The sequence below is a fragment of the Cheilinus undulatus genome, linkage group 9 (assembly GCF_018320785.1).
Source record: "Cheilinus undulatus linkage group 9, ASM1832078v1, whole genome shotgun sequence".
NCBI lineage: Eukaryota > Metazoa > Chordata > Actinopteri > Labriformes > Labridae > Cheilinus > Cheilinus undulatus.
This window is the reverse complement of record NC_054873.1, coordinates 22746306-22764733: the sequence shown is the minus strand read 5'-3', so window position 1 is coordinate 22764733 and position 18428 is coordinate 22746306. Positions and strand designations below refer to the sequence as shown.

The following is an 18428-nucleotide window of genomic DNA, read 5'->3' as shown; positions in this document are numbered from 1 at the left end:
TGCTGCTCAGGACTTCCATATAATCAGGATTCAGAAACACGGACCTGAAGTGGAACATCATCATGGCTGACATGCAAAATCAAATTTAAAGTAAATGGTGCTTACTTGGGTTTAAAGAGCTTTCTGGATCTCTGCGTTGGTCATCTTGTGTGTGGGCGGGCTGAAAAATAATGAATTCACATTTACAATCTTAATTTGGCAAACTGGGAAAATTCTATATGGACAAGTCTTGATTCTCAAACTCAGAACTTCGTAACTATCAGAGTTTTCAAAAACACGGACCTGAAGTGGAGGCTCATCACAGATTAATGCCCGTTTTATTTGTGCTATAATAGAACTGCTCCTTTAATACTCACTAGTAGTAGACATTCGGGGAAGCTGGTTCATGCCAGGTTTTAGACAACTTTAGCTCTGTCTAGATGGAGGACCTGAGGCAACCCTCACAAGATTTAGTTTGTTTGCAGACTGATGCCTTAAAAAAAAAAAAAAAAGAAAAAAGAAAAAGTTAACTTTGACACCAAGAGATTCAGAAAACAGTAACATGAAATATGATCAAGTATATACTACAGATTCAGTGTTGGCAGTATTTCTATTAGCATCACTATCAACCTTTCTGACACCATCTGCACATTGCTGGGTAATAAATAGCAAGTCAAAAATGCTTTGATCCATTTGCATTACACAGAAATCTCACTTATGTCAACACACCTGGGATGTTTTAGGAAACAGCACTGTTTGTTGATGTTACATGATCCTCCAACTTGGCTCCATCTGCAAGTCTTCCCCTTCAGCCTTGCCAGCAGCTTTACCAACAACACTTCATTTATAAAAATGTGTTTACAAGTACCATTTGACTCCACTAATACCCACCTGTAGCACTGGAATGCAAGACATTTTCTGTCCAGAACGAAACATTTAAAGGTCTGTATCTGTTAGGGTTAAAATGAATCAATACTTAAAGTATTTAATGAATTTTATATTTATGGATGCATATTTACCGTACAAACCTGTGTGCTGCTTTCTTTAAAAAAAAGTAAAATGTGTACTTATGTCACGTCAATTTATACTAAGATTTGAAATGAGAGGCCTGACTCTTCAGTATTTGAAAGAACTGATTTATTTTTAACTGAACCCCAGTCTGTAGGTATAAATTTCTAAAATTTATTCCTTGGATTTAGCAGATGCTCCCTTCTTCCTAGGCTTCTTCTTGGATTTCAGCATCTTGGCCTTGATCTTGGGGCAGAAAAAAATCCAATGTCACAACCAACCAGCAGTTTAAGTGTATAGTTTTTGCAACAAGTGAAACGTTAATAAGGTTCTTACTGCAGGGTCGTGCTTAAGGATGGCATGACGTCTTGCTGTCTTGGCGTAAGGGTTCAGTTTGAGCATAATCCTCAGGTTCTTCAGAGGATTCTTCTTCAGCACCCTGCGGTTGATCTTCTTGCTGTTATGACAAAATAAGTCTTAACATGATGATATTGTTATGAGTTTAACCTGCAAGTCTGATAAAAACTGAGCTGCTCAGGACTTCCATAATAATCAGGGTTCAGAAACACGGACCTGAAGTGGAACATCATCATGGTAGACAGGATAATCAAAGAACCGAAAGTGAGCTAGGCTTACTTGGGTGCACGAAGGGCTTTCTGGATCTCCTCACTCTTCAGGATCCTGCTCAGGTCTGTGTTGGTCATCTTGTGCATGGGCAAGCTGGGATAAACAAGGAATTCATCTTTCAAAGTTCTTGTATTAATTTATGAAAAAAGTTAAGCAACAAAGCTTTGATACACCATCTCAGAACTTCTTTACTATCACACAGTTTCAAAAACACGGACCTGAAGTGGAAGCTCATCACTGTGAAATCACCAACATGAATGTTAAAGCACCTCTGACATTTAGTTACTCACTTGTAGTCGACCTTCAGGGAAGCAGGTTTACGCCCGGTGCCGTACAGCTCATCAAGCTTGCGGAAAGCACCCTCAGTCCAGATGCAGAAGCGACCAACGTGACCTCCAGGGGCAAGCCTCAGGAGGTTCAGTTTGTTCACATTCTGCAGAGTGATGCCTTTATATAAACAGAACAATAATAACCATCACTCTCAGGTCAAAAGTCCTTATCAGAGAGCTATGTTAACTAATTTACCTATCCAAAAAATTAACCTCTGAGCCATTGGATGCATTTAACTACAGAATTATCCTCACTCCTGTCAAGTATTTCAGCGTTTCAGCCTTTGTCACTAAATTGTACCATTTTCATCCAAGTTTGCAAAAACCACAAAATATGACATTTCAACAACTAACACACCTGGGATGTTTCTGAAGGCTTTGGTGACACCAGCGTCTTGGTTGTAAATGATGCATGGCCCTCTGCGTTGGATACGTCTGCGATTTCTCATCTTACCCTTACCGGCACGCATGCGCTGAGAGGCGTAGACCTGGGGATTCAAAGTTCAAAATGTAACTCCAAAACACCGTAAAAACTAAACTGTTGTAGCTCTGCATTATTTGTTTTTTTTAATCTTTATTTTCAATAAGCTACATAAACACAGGACAAGACAATTATTATCCAAACATAACATTAAAAGAAATTACAGAAATAAAGAAACTAATAGCTCTGCATTGTTACAGTAAACCTTGGCAATCATCAGTGAAGAAAATATTTACAACACTGTGATCCTAAACACTTAAGAATCAGGTTTAAAACTTAGACTGTTTAAGAACTGAGAAAAAATTCCATAATTTGTGCAGCAAATGGTCAAAAGGGAGGCATGTAAGATTTCTCTACATCGGACAGGGCTGAATTGTCTGTTGTAATTCACTGTAAATTAAACACCAACTGATAAAGAAAAATATTCATTTGGTCATAAAAAGCCAAATTTTATGCTTTTTGGCCCATTAAATGCCTCTTCTATCAATGTACTGTAAAGTGATAATCATCATAACGTAAGCTACAAGCATTTAGTCAAAAAGAGGTTAAACTCAAATATGGGTAGAAATAAAGCATGGTAAAAGACATGTCTAAGTTGAAGTACTTTATAAAATTTAACACCACTTACTAGTAAAGTAAGATTTGTTATGGCATTAAGTTAAATATTCAAATTAATGATTTTTAAAAACTTTTAAAGGTCTGCAAGAACCATGCAATAACTGCAAAGGTAACTAATGCCTCAAGGTTTTGATACTTGACTTTCCATCGAAAAAAGAATCCCTGCATGTAATTTTACCAAAGGAGTTCAAGGTCAAGCCAAAAGATGATGTTGGTTAATAAATTCTGTAGATTACCTTCTTGATGTCATTCCAGGCTTTCAGCTTCTTCAGCAGCAGCACTGCCTCCTTTGTCTTCTTGTAGCCCTCAACTTTGTCTTCAACCACCAGTGGAACCTCAGGGATCTCCTCAATACGATGTCCTAAAGGACAATATTATTACATCAACCAACAATCTAAAACAAATAACTGATATCTGGCTGCCTTATGTTGCTCAGATTCTTGTATACATCAATACCCTGTGACAGCTAAGAGACAGCAGGCAACTGTCACTGTTCACAGGCTCAGACGCAAATTACACCATCATAGCAAGACAAGCCTTAATCATATTTCCCCCATATTTTTCCATTTTGCCTGTACAAAAGCATCCCTGGATCTTACCTTTGGACATCACAAGTGCAGGAATGGCAGAGGCAGCCACAGCAGAGCAGATGGCATAACGCTTCTGGGTTGTGTTGATCCTGCGGTGCCAGCGGCGCCAGGTTTTGGTGGGGGCAAACATGCGGCCACCACGACACATCTACACTTAAGTCAAGGATGTGTAACAACTCCTAAAGCATCTCGTTGACTAATTATCAATACCTGCTCAGACTCAAACGTTCGTCAGTCCACTGTGTCAGCATATGACAGCAGGCATTCTGTCACTGTTCACAGGGTCAGACGCAAATTACACCATCATGGCAAGCACCTGTTTCCGTTTTTATTTGCCATGGCCAATACAGCAATGCTAAAAAACGTGAAAATGTAGAGCTCAACTTTGATCGAAGGATACATTTCCAAAAGCACCCTGGCCAGAGCGGTGGGTACCACCACCTCTCACACGGGGGATACGAGCAACAGCTCTTCCTGTACCCCAGGACTCTGCACTGGTCTGGTGACCTGAAATAAACAATTACAGATCTTGAGTGCAAACAACACAGCAAGTAAAATAGCAAAACAAAAGTTATCACCTTACAAACATTTGAACTATTCTGCAATCTTAAACATGCCTGTTTCACAAAAGCTCTTTCACTTACCTGCCAGTTCACTGACTGCATAAGGCTGGCGGCTGTTCTTGCGCATGTTTGTGTGAACAAAATTCACAACATCAGGGCGAATTGGAGCCTTGAAAACAGCAGGCATGACAACATTTTTGCCTGAGGATTCGCCTTTCTCGGAATAAACCGAGATCAGGGGTCGGGCACAGGCCTGGAGAGCAAGAAATAAAATAATACGTTTCTAACAGATACACAACATCAAATATAAGAGGGCTATGTCAGATACAATGTGCAGTGGCTGTCAGAATGAACCGATCCTACAGATATTCGGTGTATAAAGGAAGTTGGTACTTGTATCATGTGCCGAGAGAAACAGATACCCATAGCCTACAATCCACTGTAATAAATAATCAAGTGCACATTACGCGTAGTTAATATAAAAGCAACACTGAAACCTCTTTCTCCCGTATTTGGACATATTCCTAGAGAAATCTGCGGCCCTGGCTAAACAAGAGGATGCTAACTTGACTTAGCAACCCAGGCTTAAAGGGATATTGTCCCCACTTTTTGGATGGCGATAACAAAATCACGGACCAAACACTCATGTTATAAGTTCCTCCAGCAAGCAAATGCAGAGGACATCTGACAGAAACATGTTAGACATTAAGAAATTATGTGACGTAAAATTGACAACCACACGTGTCACTGGGTAGAACTACAGGGGCAAAATGGCTCCTCGTGTTAGCTTCGCTAGCCGGGAGCATTTCGGCTCTATCAACAGCATCCCTAAGCTTTAATAACACAAAATACCAACTTCTTCGTAATGTTTAAATATCAAGACACGTCTCTCATATAATACAGCATATTCGAATTAAACTACAACTGTATTTTCTCACCATTTTTGGGTCTAAGTTTTCGGCTCGCCGGGAACCACGCTCCTCTCGCTATGGCGGCCACAGTAAAAAGGAAGTTGGTACTTCATCTCTAATGATTTATGCCTCCGCCTTCAGGACGATCACTTCCGCTAAAATAAATTTCGCCATATATTTTGGTGATGTGAAAACTGCATAACATTTATATTAAAATAACTGATATTTGATTTTGATCGTGCAACCAAATTATCATTATGAACAAAACCCACCCTTAAGACTTGTTTCTACAACTGGAACTATTTTTTGACGCCATGCTTGCGTAGTGCCAACAAGAAGGCCGAACTACTTTCTTTTAAATTTTTTTTTTATATATATGTAATAATCACACGTATATTCACATTATAGTTTCTGCTTTGTTAGATGTTTAAACACCTTCGGGATTTTTCGATTATTTTTGAATTTATGTAACGTGATGTAATGTAACTCTAAAGTGATCACCTCTGACCTCATGACGTCACCGCCTGAGCGAGCGCGCGAGTGTCAAAATATCAACAGCGGCCGTCAAACTTCACAGCAGTCTTATTAACGCGATTAACCTCTTTTGTCATTGCTCAGCGTTATTTCCTCTGTAGCGTGAAAGTTCTTGTATCATTAGGAAATGTGCTCGAAGGTGATACGTAGTGCTAAGGAGTTTTTTAGTACTCTTCGGTGAGTATGCATTTTAATACCCAACTTCAATGTATAGCTTCTGAGCTAACGTCTAGGACCACTTTAATGTTGATGTCCGTGGCTGTAGCGTTTTGCTAATAATTAGATAACTTCGATCATCACATTTAATCCGTCACACTTTACTTTTCATGTGTGCTTTGTGTTGTACCGTTTGTTTAGATCCTTCCAGGATGAGGAAAGCAATGATCCATGTATTTTTAAGGTAGTACTGTTCAAACGACATAAACGTCCTTTGCACCTGGTTGTATCTATGTGTTATCTTATAATGATGTCAATGCTGTATCTATAATGTTTCAGGAGGACCTTCAATTCTTGAAGATAAATGGAGACAAAATTCCTGTGCTGGATATGTTATGTGGCAACCGACCAGTCTTCATCTGTGAAAAAGCTGTGAGAAATACTCATGAATTATACATGGTGTAGACAAGTTTTAGGGTGTAATATGTAAATTAAATGTATGATCATGCAAATATCAACCCTTATGGTGTCTTCTCGGTCTTTACCAGAGGTAAAGGATTTTTCCATGCTTCTATTGTTTTTCAGTTGGGCATATTCAGCTGTACAGCTTAAAATTTGATAAGAAATAGCGTATTCCTCTCACCTTGCATTTTTGTGTTTTGCTATTTTGTGTTCCACAATCCTGTTTTTCATACAGGCTTTCTTAAACCTCTGTTTACCAGCCGTAATAGGACCATGTTTTTGTCCCTTTATTTTGCAGGTTCCAAAGATAAATGAATGTGATGATCAGCAAATGACTGAGACATCATCCTGCACTGATGATGGTGCTGATGTTGATGACACCAATCCACTTAAGACAGAAGTGGGACCGCAACCGCTCACAGTCATGAAAGCAAGGTGATTAGCAGTAAGAAGTTTAAGACCAACCAAATGAAGCCAGTACTATGCACATGACTGTATATTTATTGACTGTAGAAGAATATGAATGAAATGTGTTTTTTTTTTTTTTTTTTTTACTTTTTACAGGCAGTTGCTGTCTTGGTATACATTATCTCAAAATGCTAATGTGTCAGCTCTGGACAACAACCCTGCATTAATCCCTCTGTGGGTTCGGTGTGACATGTCTGATCCAGCTGGAACAACCTGGTTAGGAGCTGAAACAATCTGCACTGGCAGTAAAGTGTCTGGTGTGAAATTATACTCTGTGACCTGCAAAGGTATATATTTGCTGATAAAAGCCTTTTGTCTTATAAGATACCATCATAGTGTATCATGTTGTTTCTAAATACCTTCTTTGTGACTTTAATAAGGCTCAACTTCAGACAAAAGCTCCCTTGTAACCTTGGAAGAGCTTAAACAGGAGCACAAGAAAAGGCATTATCTCTCCTCAGTAAGTGAGTGTGCAACTTTTCATAGAAATCAGCGAGAGTGCATATGTAGTCTTTAATACTTTTACATGCTTTCAGGTGGCAATCAAGGGCAGTGCACGGTTCAGCTTGTTTGGCTCCACTGTTGTTGAAAACACCACCATTGAGTCACAGAGTAGTGTGACAGTGGATTTCAAATGGAGCCATGTGGAGAGTATCCTTGAGACTCCACCCCTGTCCTCCACAGCAAACCTGGTAGGCTTTACCTGCACTCAAAACATGCTCTGTGTTTGATGCAATCACTCAGTTTTTGTTTGTATAAAGAATGTAATCAAATGTGATCATATGATTTAAAATATAATACCTACACACTTGGTGCTTTGTTTTTGACTGCATTCTTCACATGCAGAACATTAAAATTGCCAGTGGGGACATGAGGAGTCCAATGTACGAGATGTACAGGGAGCTGGAGTTTCTCCAGGTTTGCATTCTTCAGTATTCTGAGAAAAATATTGTGAGATATTTGTATACTGATGAACAGCTAAATGTTTCAGATTCTTGTAATTTCAGACCCTCGCCGATGGTTTGAGAACTGGTGAAACTGAATGGATGGAACCTTTGGAAAGTACATCAGCTGTGAATCTGACCAAGGCCTTTATAGAAGGTACCGGCTCAGTTAAAGCAGTGGATCCTTGATATGATTTAGAGGAACAGGTATTATAGAAAGTTATTTCTTTGTTTATTCTCCATTCAGAGCTTCAAAACACTGCAAAGACACTACAGGAGCAGGCTGCAAAACCAGCAGAGGTATGATACCATTATAATCAAAGAACTTCACACATAAAAATTCATGTAAGAAAAAACACTGTAACGCTCATGCTCTTTCATTCTGTTTTTAAAGACCACAAAGCTAAAGACAGAGACAGAAACTCCCATTTACAACTCTCTCTTGGAACGAGGGGATTTGGATTTTGTGGAGCAGCTGTGGGTCCGGATGAGAAAGAGTTAGTTTAATCTCCTATAAAAATTCATTTTATTTAGTGTTGCAAACAGACTCTGACTGCCATGTTCCCTCCATTTGGTCATCCATCACAGGTGTTACTTCATACCAAGACATCGGAGACTGCCTGAAATTGGTCATTGAAGCTCTCAGATATGGCGATATCAAACCTTGGGTATGAAATAAAGCCACCTCTGAAAACTATTCTTTCCAGAGAAAGATCAAGGGTTGTAAACTGTTCTGCTTCCTCCAGATTCACAGAGACAGTAGCAGCTCCCTCAGTAAGCTCATCCTGCAGTCCTACCACCAGCAGATCGATCATGTGTCACTCACAGGTGTCGTCCCTGTCCACATGTTGCTAGAGATGGGTCTGGACAAGATGAGAAAGGATTACATTAACTACCTCATTGGTAACCTCAGACTTATTTTTTTTTTTATCTTAACATAACATCATATATTTAACCTCAATTCATATTAATTATTGAACACAGACTTCATCTAAATATTTACAGAGCCAGTCATGGTCAATATAATCTACTGTAAAATCTCTTTATTGTCAAAGTGAAACATATTACTAAAAAATCATGTCAATTAAACAAAAATATGCAATGGAAAATATAGGGCTGACACCTTTCATTAGACTGGTTGGATGGTTGTTTGGTATGCTCTCATCTGACCAAGATTCCTTTTCGTCTGTTGGTCACACAAACAGCAGGGCGTGCAGCTGACTGACAGATGCAGCAGGAGAGAGAGAGGAGCAATGCTGGGCAATACAGGCACACAAAGTGATGGAGAAAATGTTCTATTCTGATTTTACAGCCGTTGGGCTGTATATAACTTGGAAATAACAGGTCTTAAACTTGACACAAGCAGACAGAGAGCAAAGAGAGAAAAGACGATGTCTCGTCATAAAGTCAGAGCCAGCTGACTTTTCTCCCTTCACCTCAGTAAACAAACGCTGCATGCAGTCTGATATATAATCATAGATGACAGCGCCGGCTGGAACAAGTGATCCTTTTAAGAGTTATAGTTGTAAGTTAATATAGAAAATTGTCTGAGGATATTTTATCGGCTATGATGCCAAAAAGTTATTGCGCCGTGGACACAGAAATGATATGATTAAAGGTAGGTGCACGCTGATGGTCTCTGAGTCAGCTTTTATTCTAGTACAACAAAATGAGGATGAAAATCATCAACAATGCCTCATAAAGCTTGAAATGTTGATTTTTAAGATCATCCAGACTACCAGAGGGTGCAATGAGGAATTTGTTATGGATTGAGCTGTTTTTTTTCTTTTTTTTTTTTTTTTTTTTTTTTTACCTGAATGACCAATCAAGTCATCGGTGTGTGGGTGTAATTTTGGTCGACCAAGATTTTCTTTGGTTGGCTTCAGCCCTAGTAAAATAAGTGATTGCATAAATATTCACCCCATAGTTATTGTCCTCCAGGATTTTTCATTTTACCCTCTACCTTTACAAGCCATCCATTGCTGGCTGCTGAGAAGCATCCCCACAGCATGATGCTGCCACCACTGTGCTTTACAGTGGGGATAATGTGTTTGTTGTGATGTGCAGTGTTTGGTGTCAGCCCAAGTAAGGATCTTGTCTGATGTCCAAAAACCATCATTTTGGTCTCATCAGACCAAAGAACTTTCTTCCACGTGACCATGGAGTCTCCCTCATGCCTTTTGCAAACTCCCATAGAGCTTTGACTGGTGAAGAACTCGGGCATTGTTTTTTAGTTTAGTTCATTCAATTCAATCATAACACAACTCCAAACATTTTACACAGTATAGACATTTCAAACAAAATCAATAGTTATTTGTTGAGTAATGACTGAAAAGGCATAGGCAGAAGCAAACAGCTTCTAGAAGCATTGCTGGTAACATCTCAGCTGATGAGGCCTGTAATTCCTTCAGAGTAGCTATAGGTGTCTCACTAGTCTCCTTCTTGCACAGTCACTCAGTTTGTGAAGACGACCTGATCTAGGCAGATTTACACATGTTCCATATTCCTTCCATTTCTTGATGATGGATTTAACCTTTTCCAGAGGATGTTAAGGCCCTTGGATTTTTTTTGTATCCATCCCCTTGCTTATACTTTTCAATAACCTCTTCTCTGAGGTGTTTAGTGTTCTTTTGCCTTCACCGTGTAATGGTAGCCACAGGTGACACAGGTGTCTTAATACTACAATCCCTTGAGACACACTTATTGCAAACAGGTAATCCCCATTTCACTACTTGTGAGACTAATGGCACCAATTAGCTGGACCTCTGTTGATTTTGGTCAGTCCCTCAAAAGGGGTGGATATTATGCAATCACTTATTTTCCATTACATGTTTTTATTGATTGACATAACTTTGTAGAAATCTGTTTTCAGTTCGACATTAAGGTGAGCTTTTTTGTCTTTTTTTGGTTGAAAAAGCCAGATTATGTTGAACATAATTGATTTATAAAATCAACAAATGGGTGAAACATTCAAGGGGTGAGTACTTTCTATGTAACTATTTTCCCCTTTATCTTTTTTTCAGGTGAAGAATTGACAACTCTTAACCATTTGGTAAGCTTTTAAGTTGTTTTTTAATTAGTAACTATTTCCAACTGGCTGTTAAAAAATTCTGAGGGAATATTTGCCTCCACAGTGTTACTACCTGAGCACAGAGGTTGATCTGCAGGAGCAAGTGATCCGACTCAGAAAACTGCACCACCTGCTGGAAATAATTCTAACCTGCAGTACTTTCTTGGGATTGCCTTATGACCGGCTCTTCCTCCTTACACAGTAAATCCCTTTTGACTTTTATTTTAACAGATGTAGAAATACACCAAATGTACTTTCTTGACACCAAAGTGTATATTTCCTTTTTTTGCAGATCATGTTTGCAGCACTATAAAACCCACCCCTATGATGAGGAACATGAATTCAAACTGCCAATCAAACCGGCGCTGATCAGCCATTTCTACCAGAAGTAAGAAAATCAAAATCTTTGCATAACAACCGCTTCATTACTTTGAAAGAAAATAGTATGAGGACGTGATTGATTTGTCATTATTGTTTTATTTATTGTAATCTTTTGTATGGCAGAAGCAAATCAGCTATATTCACTGTGCATATGAGGCTGGTTATAGAGAAACACTGTATCCCGCTTTTCTGATGTATTTACAACAGTATTAAGAGAAGCTGTCTTATGATTAACTGCTTGGTATGTAGGGTAGCTTTTGTTTCAACTGTCATGTTTGTTTCTTTTCCAAAGAGAGCACCCTGTGTTGTGGGGCATTGAGGTGTCCAGTGGCAGTGGTTCCCGTGAAGTCAGGACATCTTTAGCACTCAGCGACAGACCGCTGGTCGATCATGTCATATTTGACACAGGTGATTTATGTGCATATCTCAAAAATGTACTGTCCTGTGTTAGTCTTTGGCCACAAGCAGATTTGTTGTCTCTTGCAGTGTTGACCAAAAATACCATAATCTTAGCTTTTTTATTAGAATATAACCAGAAATCAAAGGAAATGAATGTAAAGAAACTGAGAAATAAACATTATATGAAACAACCCCCACCCCCAATCTATGGGCTAAAACAAAAAAAGCATTGAAAGTGACTTCTCTTTACACATAGCATGTCTCTTACAGGTGAGCTGAGATTTAATACACTTACAGTATTGTGTATTACATCAGTATTGCTCAAGACGAAGTTGCATTTAACGTATTTCTTGTGTTACTGTTTTGTTTTTAGAATACCCAAATGAAACGGTGAATGGGGACAGTGAGGAGCCTGCTTTTTTCTCCACCATGGTGTGTTGTAGTCTCGTCAGCTTTGCATAAATATGTACACAAAGAAGAGTTGGACAACAAAGGAGGTGTTTATTGTCTTTTTTGGATATTGTCATCAGCATATGCATTTCTATTTTGCCAACAGAACAAACCTAATGGTCTGACTCTGGAGTGTACATGATCACTATCTGGTTTCCTATTCATATACAGTCGTTCTGTCAATATTTGAAATAGCTTTATGTTTACTGTTTATATGTTCTGTAACACTCAATAGATTTCCAATCTATTTTTTGCAACCTCCTAGTTAAAACATATTGAAGAAAACAAAGTACAGTAGATAACGAGGGCTGTTTTGCAATGGTATTATTCCACAGCAATATTTCAATGAAAAAAATCCAGCATGTTGCAGGGTCATCCACACTGTTTGACTGTCTGTTATTAAAGTCATTATAATAGGCTAATCCAATGTTTTACAGCAGAAAACTGTATGCACATCAAAATAAGGAAGTCAAAAATTCTCTTGGAAGTTCAGATCAAATATTGTACTTATGTTCACACATGATCTATTAAAGTAATAATTATGCATTTACATTATGAGTGTGTTGATAATTGTTTTGTAAACATGCACACTGTAAGAACTCCTTTCTAGTTCCGCCTTCGCAGCAGGAACATGAGGAAGATAGCGCTGAGCAGGATGGAGAGCGTGCACACAGTGGGAACAACGATCTCAGTTACCATCTCCATGTGGCTGGTCAGAGGGTCTGTGAAGCACACATACATCATTTTCTCACTGACGATAATATTTAGTCTAGACACTGCAGTTGAAGCAAGAAAAAAAATGCTCAAGCACAGCACTCAAAGGGTTAATATTGTTTCCTTTGATAAAATTATCCTTTATTTTATTTATAGTGATATTATGAGGGATTCCTTACCATGTATAAGTCTTAGAATATTGGCAGCAGTACTCCGCTGTTCCTCTAACAAAAAATAAAAAAGAAAGTACTCAGAGTTGATTAACGGCATTTTAACCCTTTGAGAACTGCATGCAGTTAGCGGGGAATATTTCAGAAAGCTGACATTATACAAAGCTCAGGCAAAAATCTAATCTTTTAACATATTTTTGGAGCTCTGTTTTTGAAATTAAAGCCAGATCCATTACAGACACTTTAGCTGCTGTTGTGCCATGTGGGCAAATTTGTCATCCTGCTTTTTGAAATACCCTGTGGGCATAGATGAGCTTCATGCTCACTGAGTTTGTATTAAGTCTGTTATGAAACAAAAAGCACTGCTCTAAGTTGCAAATTAGTCAGAAGCACATGAATAAAACTGAATAAGATGTTAGTTGCACACTGCACAAGGCATTACACGTTTTTTTCAAAGGCTTTACTCTGTTAGTGCTATTTGAAAACAGCAAAAGCAACAGCAAAAATTGGCGTTAAAGGCAGACATGTACCCTCAAGTTCTAAACTTCATCATGCACTGGCCAAACCTTTGCCATTTCTGCATGTTCCTGGGATTTTCTTCTAGCTGGAGGGGCAAACAAAGAAGATATCTCACTGTTAGAGATTTTCTTCATTAGGTTTTAATCTTAATTAGTCAACTACTGTTTTTTCATTGGTTTTCTGACGTGCTTCAAACACGGAAATATAAATTCAAGTCAAATTATAAATTTGGGTCTTGTTTGCCTTTTTTAACATCAGGTCAAAATCTTTATTTGTTTACCCCCGCTAGTTTTTAACATCTGATCATTGATTAGTATGATCAAGGATGTTGAAGACAGACTGACCTGCAGCAAGGAGCTGGTTGCTGGAAGAGCACGTCTCGATAGCCTTCCTCCTCCAGTTCTCAACCTGTGTGAGATTAAAATGCAATTATATTCACAAGTTATTTACTTTTAAACTAGAATTTCTATCTGGAAAGGAGAGTTTGGAAGTCAACATCTCATTGATCTGACCTCTCTCTGATTGGGGAATCCATTGGAGCTGATGATGCGTTTGTAAAACTGAACAGAAGCTTTTGGATATCGGGGCTTGTTTTTGTTCCTGAAGTCCACATAGTAAAGGCCAAACCTCTCAGAGAAGCCTTCATCCCACTCAAACTTGTCCAGCAGAGACCACGCAGTGTAGCCCTTGACGTTGACTCCATCTTTAATAGCTACAGAACAAACAAAAGAGTTTGGTTTCACTTACACTTCATCACAAAACAAACGAGACAGACAGCTGTTTTGATTTTTACAAGCTTATTCACCTTTCAGCATCTCATTGATGTAGTCCTTATAATACTGTATCCTCCAGTCATCACACAGCTCGGTGCACAACATCTTCTCAGAGACGCCATTCTCAGTCACATAAACCATCGGGTTCCCATATTGAGTCTAAATGGAGAATGAATCAATTTAATGAGCATGCAGTCAATTTAATTTAAGAAGAGTGCTAAGATCATCTTTGTCACCTTGACGAAATTGAGCAGACGTCTGAAGCCCCATGGCACAGAGTAGAGCCACTCAGAGCCAGGATCAGGCCACCGGGGGTCAACCAGCTCAGCCAAGTCACGGTCAGTGAAGTAGCTGCTGCTGCTGCGGCCTGACGGGTAGTTCTTTAGGGTGATGTAGCGGGTGGTGAAATGACCAATGCCGAGGAAGTCACAGGTGCCTTTGATGTAGCTCTTCTCTTGGGGGGAAAATGTTGGCAGGCGAGACGATCCGAGGCCTTGTTGGACACTTTTCCTTCCTGCAAATGCACCAAGTCAAGTTGGTGAACTCACCCTTCTCTAGTGTAACCTCAAGATTTACAGTTGAACTTACCGATGAAGTCTTTCATCACCTGAGGGTAGTCTCCATGAAAGATTGGTGTGGCAAACCAGCCCAGGTAGAACTGAACATATCTCTCAGCTGCTTCTATGTCCTTTTGGTTAGTGATATCTACCGGCTCTCCCCAGTCTCCAGACAGAGAGATCCCGACCATACCTGCCAGTGGAAACAGAAACTCTTATCACTAAGACAGCAGGCACCAATGCAAGAATATAAATGCTACTCTAGAGTTAAGCCTTGTTACCTTTTTGTTTTGCCCTCCACTGGGTATCATAAGTGTGCCAAACTCTGGCATGTGCCTGTAAAAAAAGGCGTTTTGAATATGAGTACACGAATAAGCATAGTTTTTTTTTAAAGAAGTATCCTTTTTAACAGTAGACATCAGTTATCTTGAATCTCTTCAATGGAAAATGGAACAAAGACTATTTTAGCTGGTTGCTGCTAATTATGCCATCTGACACCTATCCTGCAGCAGAGTTAACGTGCATTAAAAGTGACTAAGAAATAATCAATCCACCCGCTCATGTTCTTGTTTGCTTTTGTAGGTCATAAAGAGGCATCAGTTTTAATTTTAGTCTCTTTCATCACCAGCTAAGAGCACCTCACATGACCTTTAATCATTAAGTCTGATCACTGAATATAAATTAGTTTTCCTACCTTGATTATGTGATGAGCCGCTTTGTACGCCCCTGTTCCTTTCAGCCTAAGTCCAGGGGCATGTTCCCCTGTCTCATAGCCTTCAACAGCTACAGACTGGAGCAGAGAGCAGATCATGGCTTAATATTATGATTATAATACTTACAGTATAAGGATGAATCTTTTTATTTCAGATACATTGCCCAAAAAAAGTACTCGCCACTACTTTGGATGTTTTACCCTTTTATTGATTTTCTGAATAAATCATGGTCAATATAATTTGGCTTTTTTTGACAAAATTTACAAAATATCTGATATATGTCAAATTGAAAACAGATTTCTACAAAATAATGGCAATTTCACAAAAATATGTAAGTGACTGCATAAATATTCACCCCCTTTAAAGTAACTGACCTAATTCAACAGAGGTCCAGACAAAGTCTCACAATTGGGAAATGGGGATCACCTGAGGGCAGTGAATGTCTCAGTGAACTGCAGTATAGACATCTGTATCTGGAGGGTCCAGTCACTGGTTGATCCGTATTCCTGGCAACCATTACATCGTGAAGACAAAAGAACACCCCAAGCAACTCAGAGAAAAGGTTATTGAAGAGTATAAATCAGGAGATGGATGAAAAAAAATTCCAAGGCACCGAACACTCCATGAAGTTCAGTAAAATCCATCATCAAAAATGGAATTAGGCACATGTGTGAATCTGCCCACATCAGATCGTCCTCACAAACTAAGGCCACCAAGACACTGATGACCACTAAAGGAGTTACAACCTTCAGCAGCTGAGATGGGAGATACTCTTCATACGACAAATCTCAACTAGAGATCACCAACTCCAACTTAACTACATGGTCAGGTGGAAGAAAGTTCTTTGGTCTGAGACCAAATATGGTGCCTTTTGGCCATCAGACAACATGCTGTTTGACTGACACCAAACACTGCACATCACCACAAACACAGCAACCCTACTGTGAAGCATGGTGCTCGCAACATCATGCTGTGGGGATGTTGCTAAGCAGCCTGCTCTGGAAGGCTCACAAAGGTAAAGTAAAGGGTATATGATTACTGCAAAACATCGGAAAATCCTGGAGGGCAATCTTGCTCACTGTGCAAGAGCTGAGATTTATTTTCCAGGAAGACTATGACCAGAAGCATACATTGTTGTCAAAAAAGCCCAATTATATTGACCATGACTGATTTGTAAAATCAATTAAAGGGTAAATGTCGAAGGGGATTAATACTTTTTTATATGCAGTGTACATGATTGAATCTATGCCCATCTGTGTTTTAAAGGGACCTACCCATGGGTTGTTGAAAGTGATCCAGTACTTGACTTTGCTGCCAAATTTTTCAAAGCACAGGTTGGCATACTCATTGAAATAATTCACCATGCTTATATTTTGCCAACCACCATATTTTTCTTGTAATACCTGGAAATACAAGCATGCATTAACTCATTTTAGATGAATAGCAATAAAGTGCAAAATTAAGGAGTTATTGACATTTTCAAATGTTAACCTGTGGAAGATCCCAGTGATACAGGGTAACAATAGGAGTGATCTTATTCTCCAGCAGGTGGTCGATGAGTTCATCATAGTACTGTATTCCCTTCTCATTGATGTGGTCAGCTGCAAATGGTATAAAAGTGTAGATAGAGTGAAAAATATTTGAGACCATACTTCAGGTCCAAAAGGTCTGAATAAAAAGCAGTTACTCACATTTTACACCAGTGGGGATCAGTCTCGGCCAGGATATGGAAAAGCGGTAATGGTTAAGTTTCAGCTCCTTGATCAAAGAGACATCATCCTGAATAAAACAAACACAGTGAAGTGAAACACATTTTTTTCTACCTTTGTTCTCTCTTTACTACTCCTAAATCTCACTCTTGATCACACACCCTGAATTTGTGGTAGCCCTCACAGGATGAATCCCCAGTGTCATTTTGTTGTATTTTTCCTTTCTTATGACTGAACACGTCCCAGATGCTCAGTCCTTTTCCATCTTTGTCCCAGGCTCCTTCTGTTTGATAGGCTGAACCGCCGGCACCCCATGAAAATCCTGATGGAGACAACATTGTCAACAACTTTTTAACCTCTGGCTTAGATTAAAGACAGAATGACTAATTTTGTTTGTGTTTACCAGCTGGAAAAGTGCCATAATAGAAGGAGCCGTGGTCGTTCTTTGTCCAGTCGAAGTCCTCAGCCGAAGACAGACACAGCACCAACATAAGCACATGACACACACTGAGTGCACAGCGGGACAGCATGGTACTCCTGAGCCTGCAGCACAGTCACTGTCTGTTTCTGCTCCAGTCCCTCACTGACGTCTGTACACAGGTAGACAACATTCAGCACCTCTTAATTACAATAACACATCCCTATTACCCCCCTGAATCAGAACACAACAGATTTGAACAGAAAATTACTCAAATTTGTCACAGTAAAATGTCAGTGGAGCAGTATGAAAGCAGCAAATGTCAGACCACGGGGGGTCCCATATCCCTATTGCAGAGCCAAATTCCCCCCTTTCAAACTCAATGGGCTGTGAGTTTATCTTGCTGAGGCTGACAGATCCCATACAAACTGTGGTTTCACTTATGTAAGCAAAGTTAATGTCAGAGAGGATGATACATGTGCGAGGCACAATCACATGACTTTGGATGAACCCATCATCTCATATGGACAATATTTGAAAATCTAAGTTTTGATTAACCTCAATATGTTAAAAATACAGGTAAATATTTTTTTTATTCCTACATGGTTAAAGCGAATGTGAGGAGTTTTTTTTATCTTTTTATAAAACAGACTGAAATTATTACTGGTGCTCCTATGTGACCTATAAAAGCAAACCAGGCATTCAGCAAGAAGAGTTATTTTGATGGTTTGCATTGTACATAGGGGGCACCAACATTAATTCAATCTGAACAGACTCGCAACTTAATGAAAATATTCCTGTTGAAATAATTAATCCAGGCTTCAAAAGCATCTTATAACATCCTAGTCCTACAGTCTGATAAATTTGATGTTTTAGGTCATGAAA

At 39.2% G+C, this 18428-nt stretch overlaps 3 protein-coding genes and 6 non-coding genes across 9 annotated transcripts; 1 reads left to right on the top strand and 8 right to left on the bottom strand.

The window, feature by feature from the left end:
* Window positions 1-2: 2 nt before the first annotated feature.
* LOC121515825 lies at window positions 3-69 on the bottom strand. The gene has a single exon (XR_005992414.1). It is a non-coding gene; the product is annotated as a small nucleolar RNA SNORD18 (small nucleolar RNA).
* Window positions 70-238: 169 nt separating this feature from the next.
* On the bottom strand, window positions 239-307 carry LOC121515826. Its single transcript, XR_005992415.1, has one exon. It is a non-coding gene; the product is annotated as a small nucleolar RNA SNORD18 (small nucleolar RNA).
* A 792-nt stretch (window positions 308-1099) lies between these two features.
* On the bottom strand, window positions 1100-5227 carry rpl4 (ribosomal protein L4). Its single transcript, XM_041796218.1, has 10 exons — window positions 5134-5227; window positions 4277-4448; window positions 4033-4139; window positions 3642-3780; window positions 3279-3403; window positions 2302-2431; window positions 1905-2061; window positions 1624-1707; window positions 1324-1444; window positions 1100-1233 (listed from the first exon to the last, which is right to left on the bottom strand). Exons 1-10 carry the CDS (start codon window positions 5134-5136, stop codon window positions 1162-1164), a joined length of 1110 nt encoding a protein of 369 aa, XP_041652152.1. The 5' UTR covers window positions 5137-5227; the 3' UTR covers window positions 1100-1161.
* LOC121515824 lies at window positions 1518-1585 on the bottom strand. Its single transcript, XR_005992413.1, has one exon. It is a non-coding gene; the product is annotated as a small nucleolar RNA SNORD18 (small nucleolar RNA).
* Window positions 1788-1857, bottom strand: LOC121515827. The gene has a single exon (XR_005992416.1). It is a non-coding gene; the product is annotated as a small nucleolar RNA SNORD18 (small nucleolar RNA).
* LOC121515830 lies at window positions 3472-3571 on the bottom strand. The gene has a single exon (XR_005992418.1). It is a non-coding gene; the product is annotated as a small nucleolar RNA SNORD16 (small nucleolar RNA).
* On the bottom strand, window positions 3844-3943 carry LOC121515828. Its single transcript, XR_005992417.1, has one exon. It is a non-coding gene; the product is annotated as a small nucleolar RNA SNORD16 (small nucleolar RNA).
* A 418-nt stretch (window positions 5228-5645) lies between the features above and the next one.
* Window positions 5646-12522, top strand: zwilch (zwilch kinetochore protein). The gene is made up of 18 exons (XM_041795822.1): window positions 5646-5817; window positions 5998-6040; window positions 6136-6228; window positions 6557-6693; window positions 6823-7013; window positions 7107-7186; window positions 7263-7418; window positions 7573-7644; window positions 7734-7827; window positions 7918-7970; window positions 8065-8167; window positions 8259-8338; window positions 8417-8573; window positions 10694-10722; window positions 10805-10941; window positions 11033-11128; window positions 11414-11529; window positions 11894-12522. The coding sequence occupies exons 1-18, from the start codon at window positions 5768-5770 to the stop codon at window positions 11980-11982; spliced, it is 1776 nt and encodes a 591-aa protein (XP_041651756.1). The 5' UTR covers window positions 5646-5767; the 3' UTR covers window positions 11983-12522.
* A 54-nt stretch (window positions 12523-12576) lies between these two features.
* lctlb (lactase-like b) lies at window positions 12577-17463 on the bottom strand. Its single transcript, XM_041795687.1, has 12 exons — window positions 17287-17463; window positions 17108-17195; window positions 16908-17017; window positions 16691-16819; window positions 15398-15493; window positions 14985-15039; window positions 14735-14896; window positions 14383-14660; window positions 14179-14305; window positions 13886-14085; window positions 13718-13781; window positions 12577-12692 (listed from the first exon to the last, which is right to left on the bottom strand). Exons 1-12 carry the CDS (start codon window positions 17461-17463, stop codon window positions 12577-12579), a joined length of 1602 nt encoding a protein of 533 aa, XP_041651621.1.
* Between the last annotated feature and the right edge of the window lie 965 nt (window positions 17464-18428).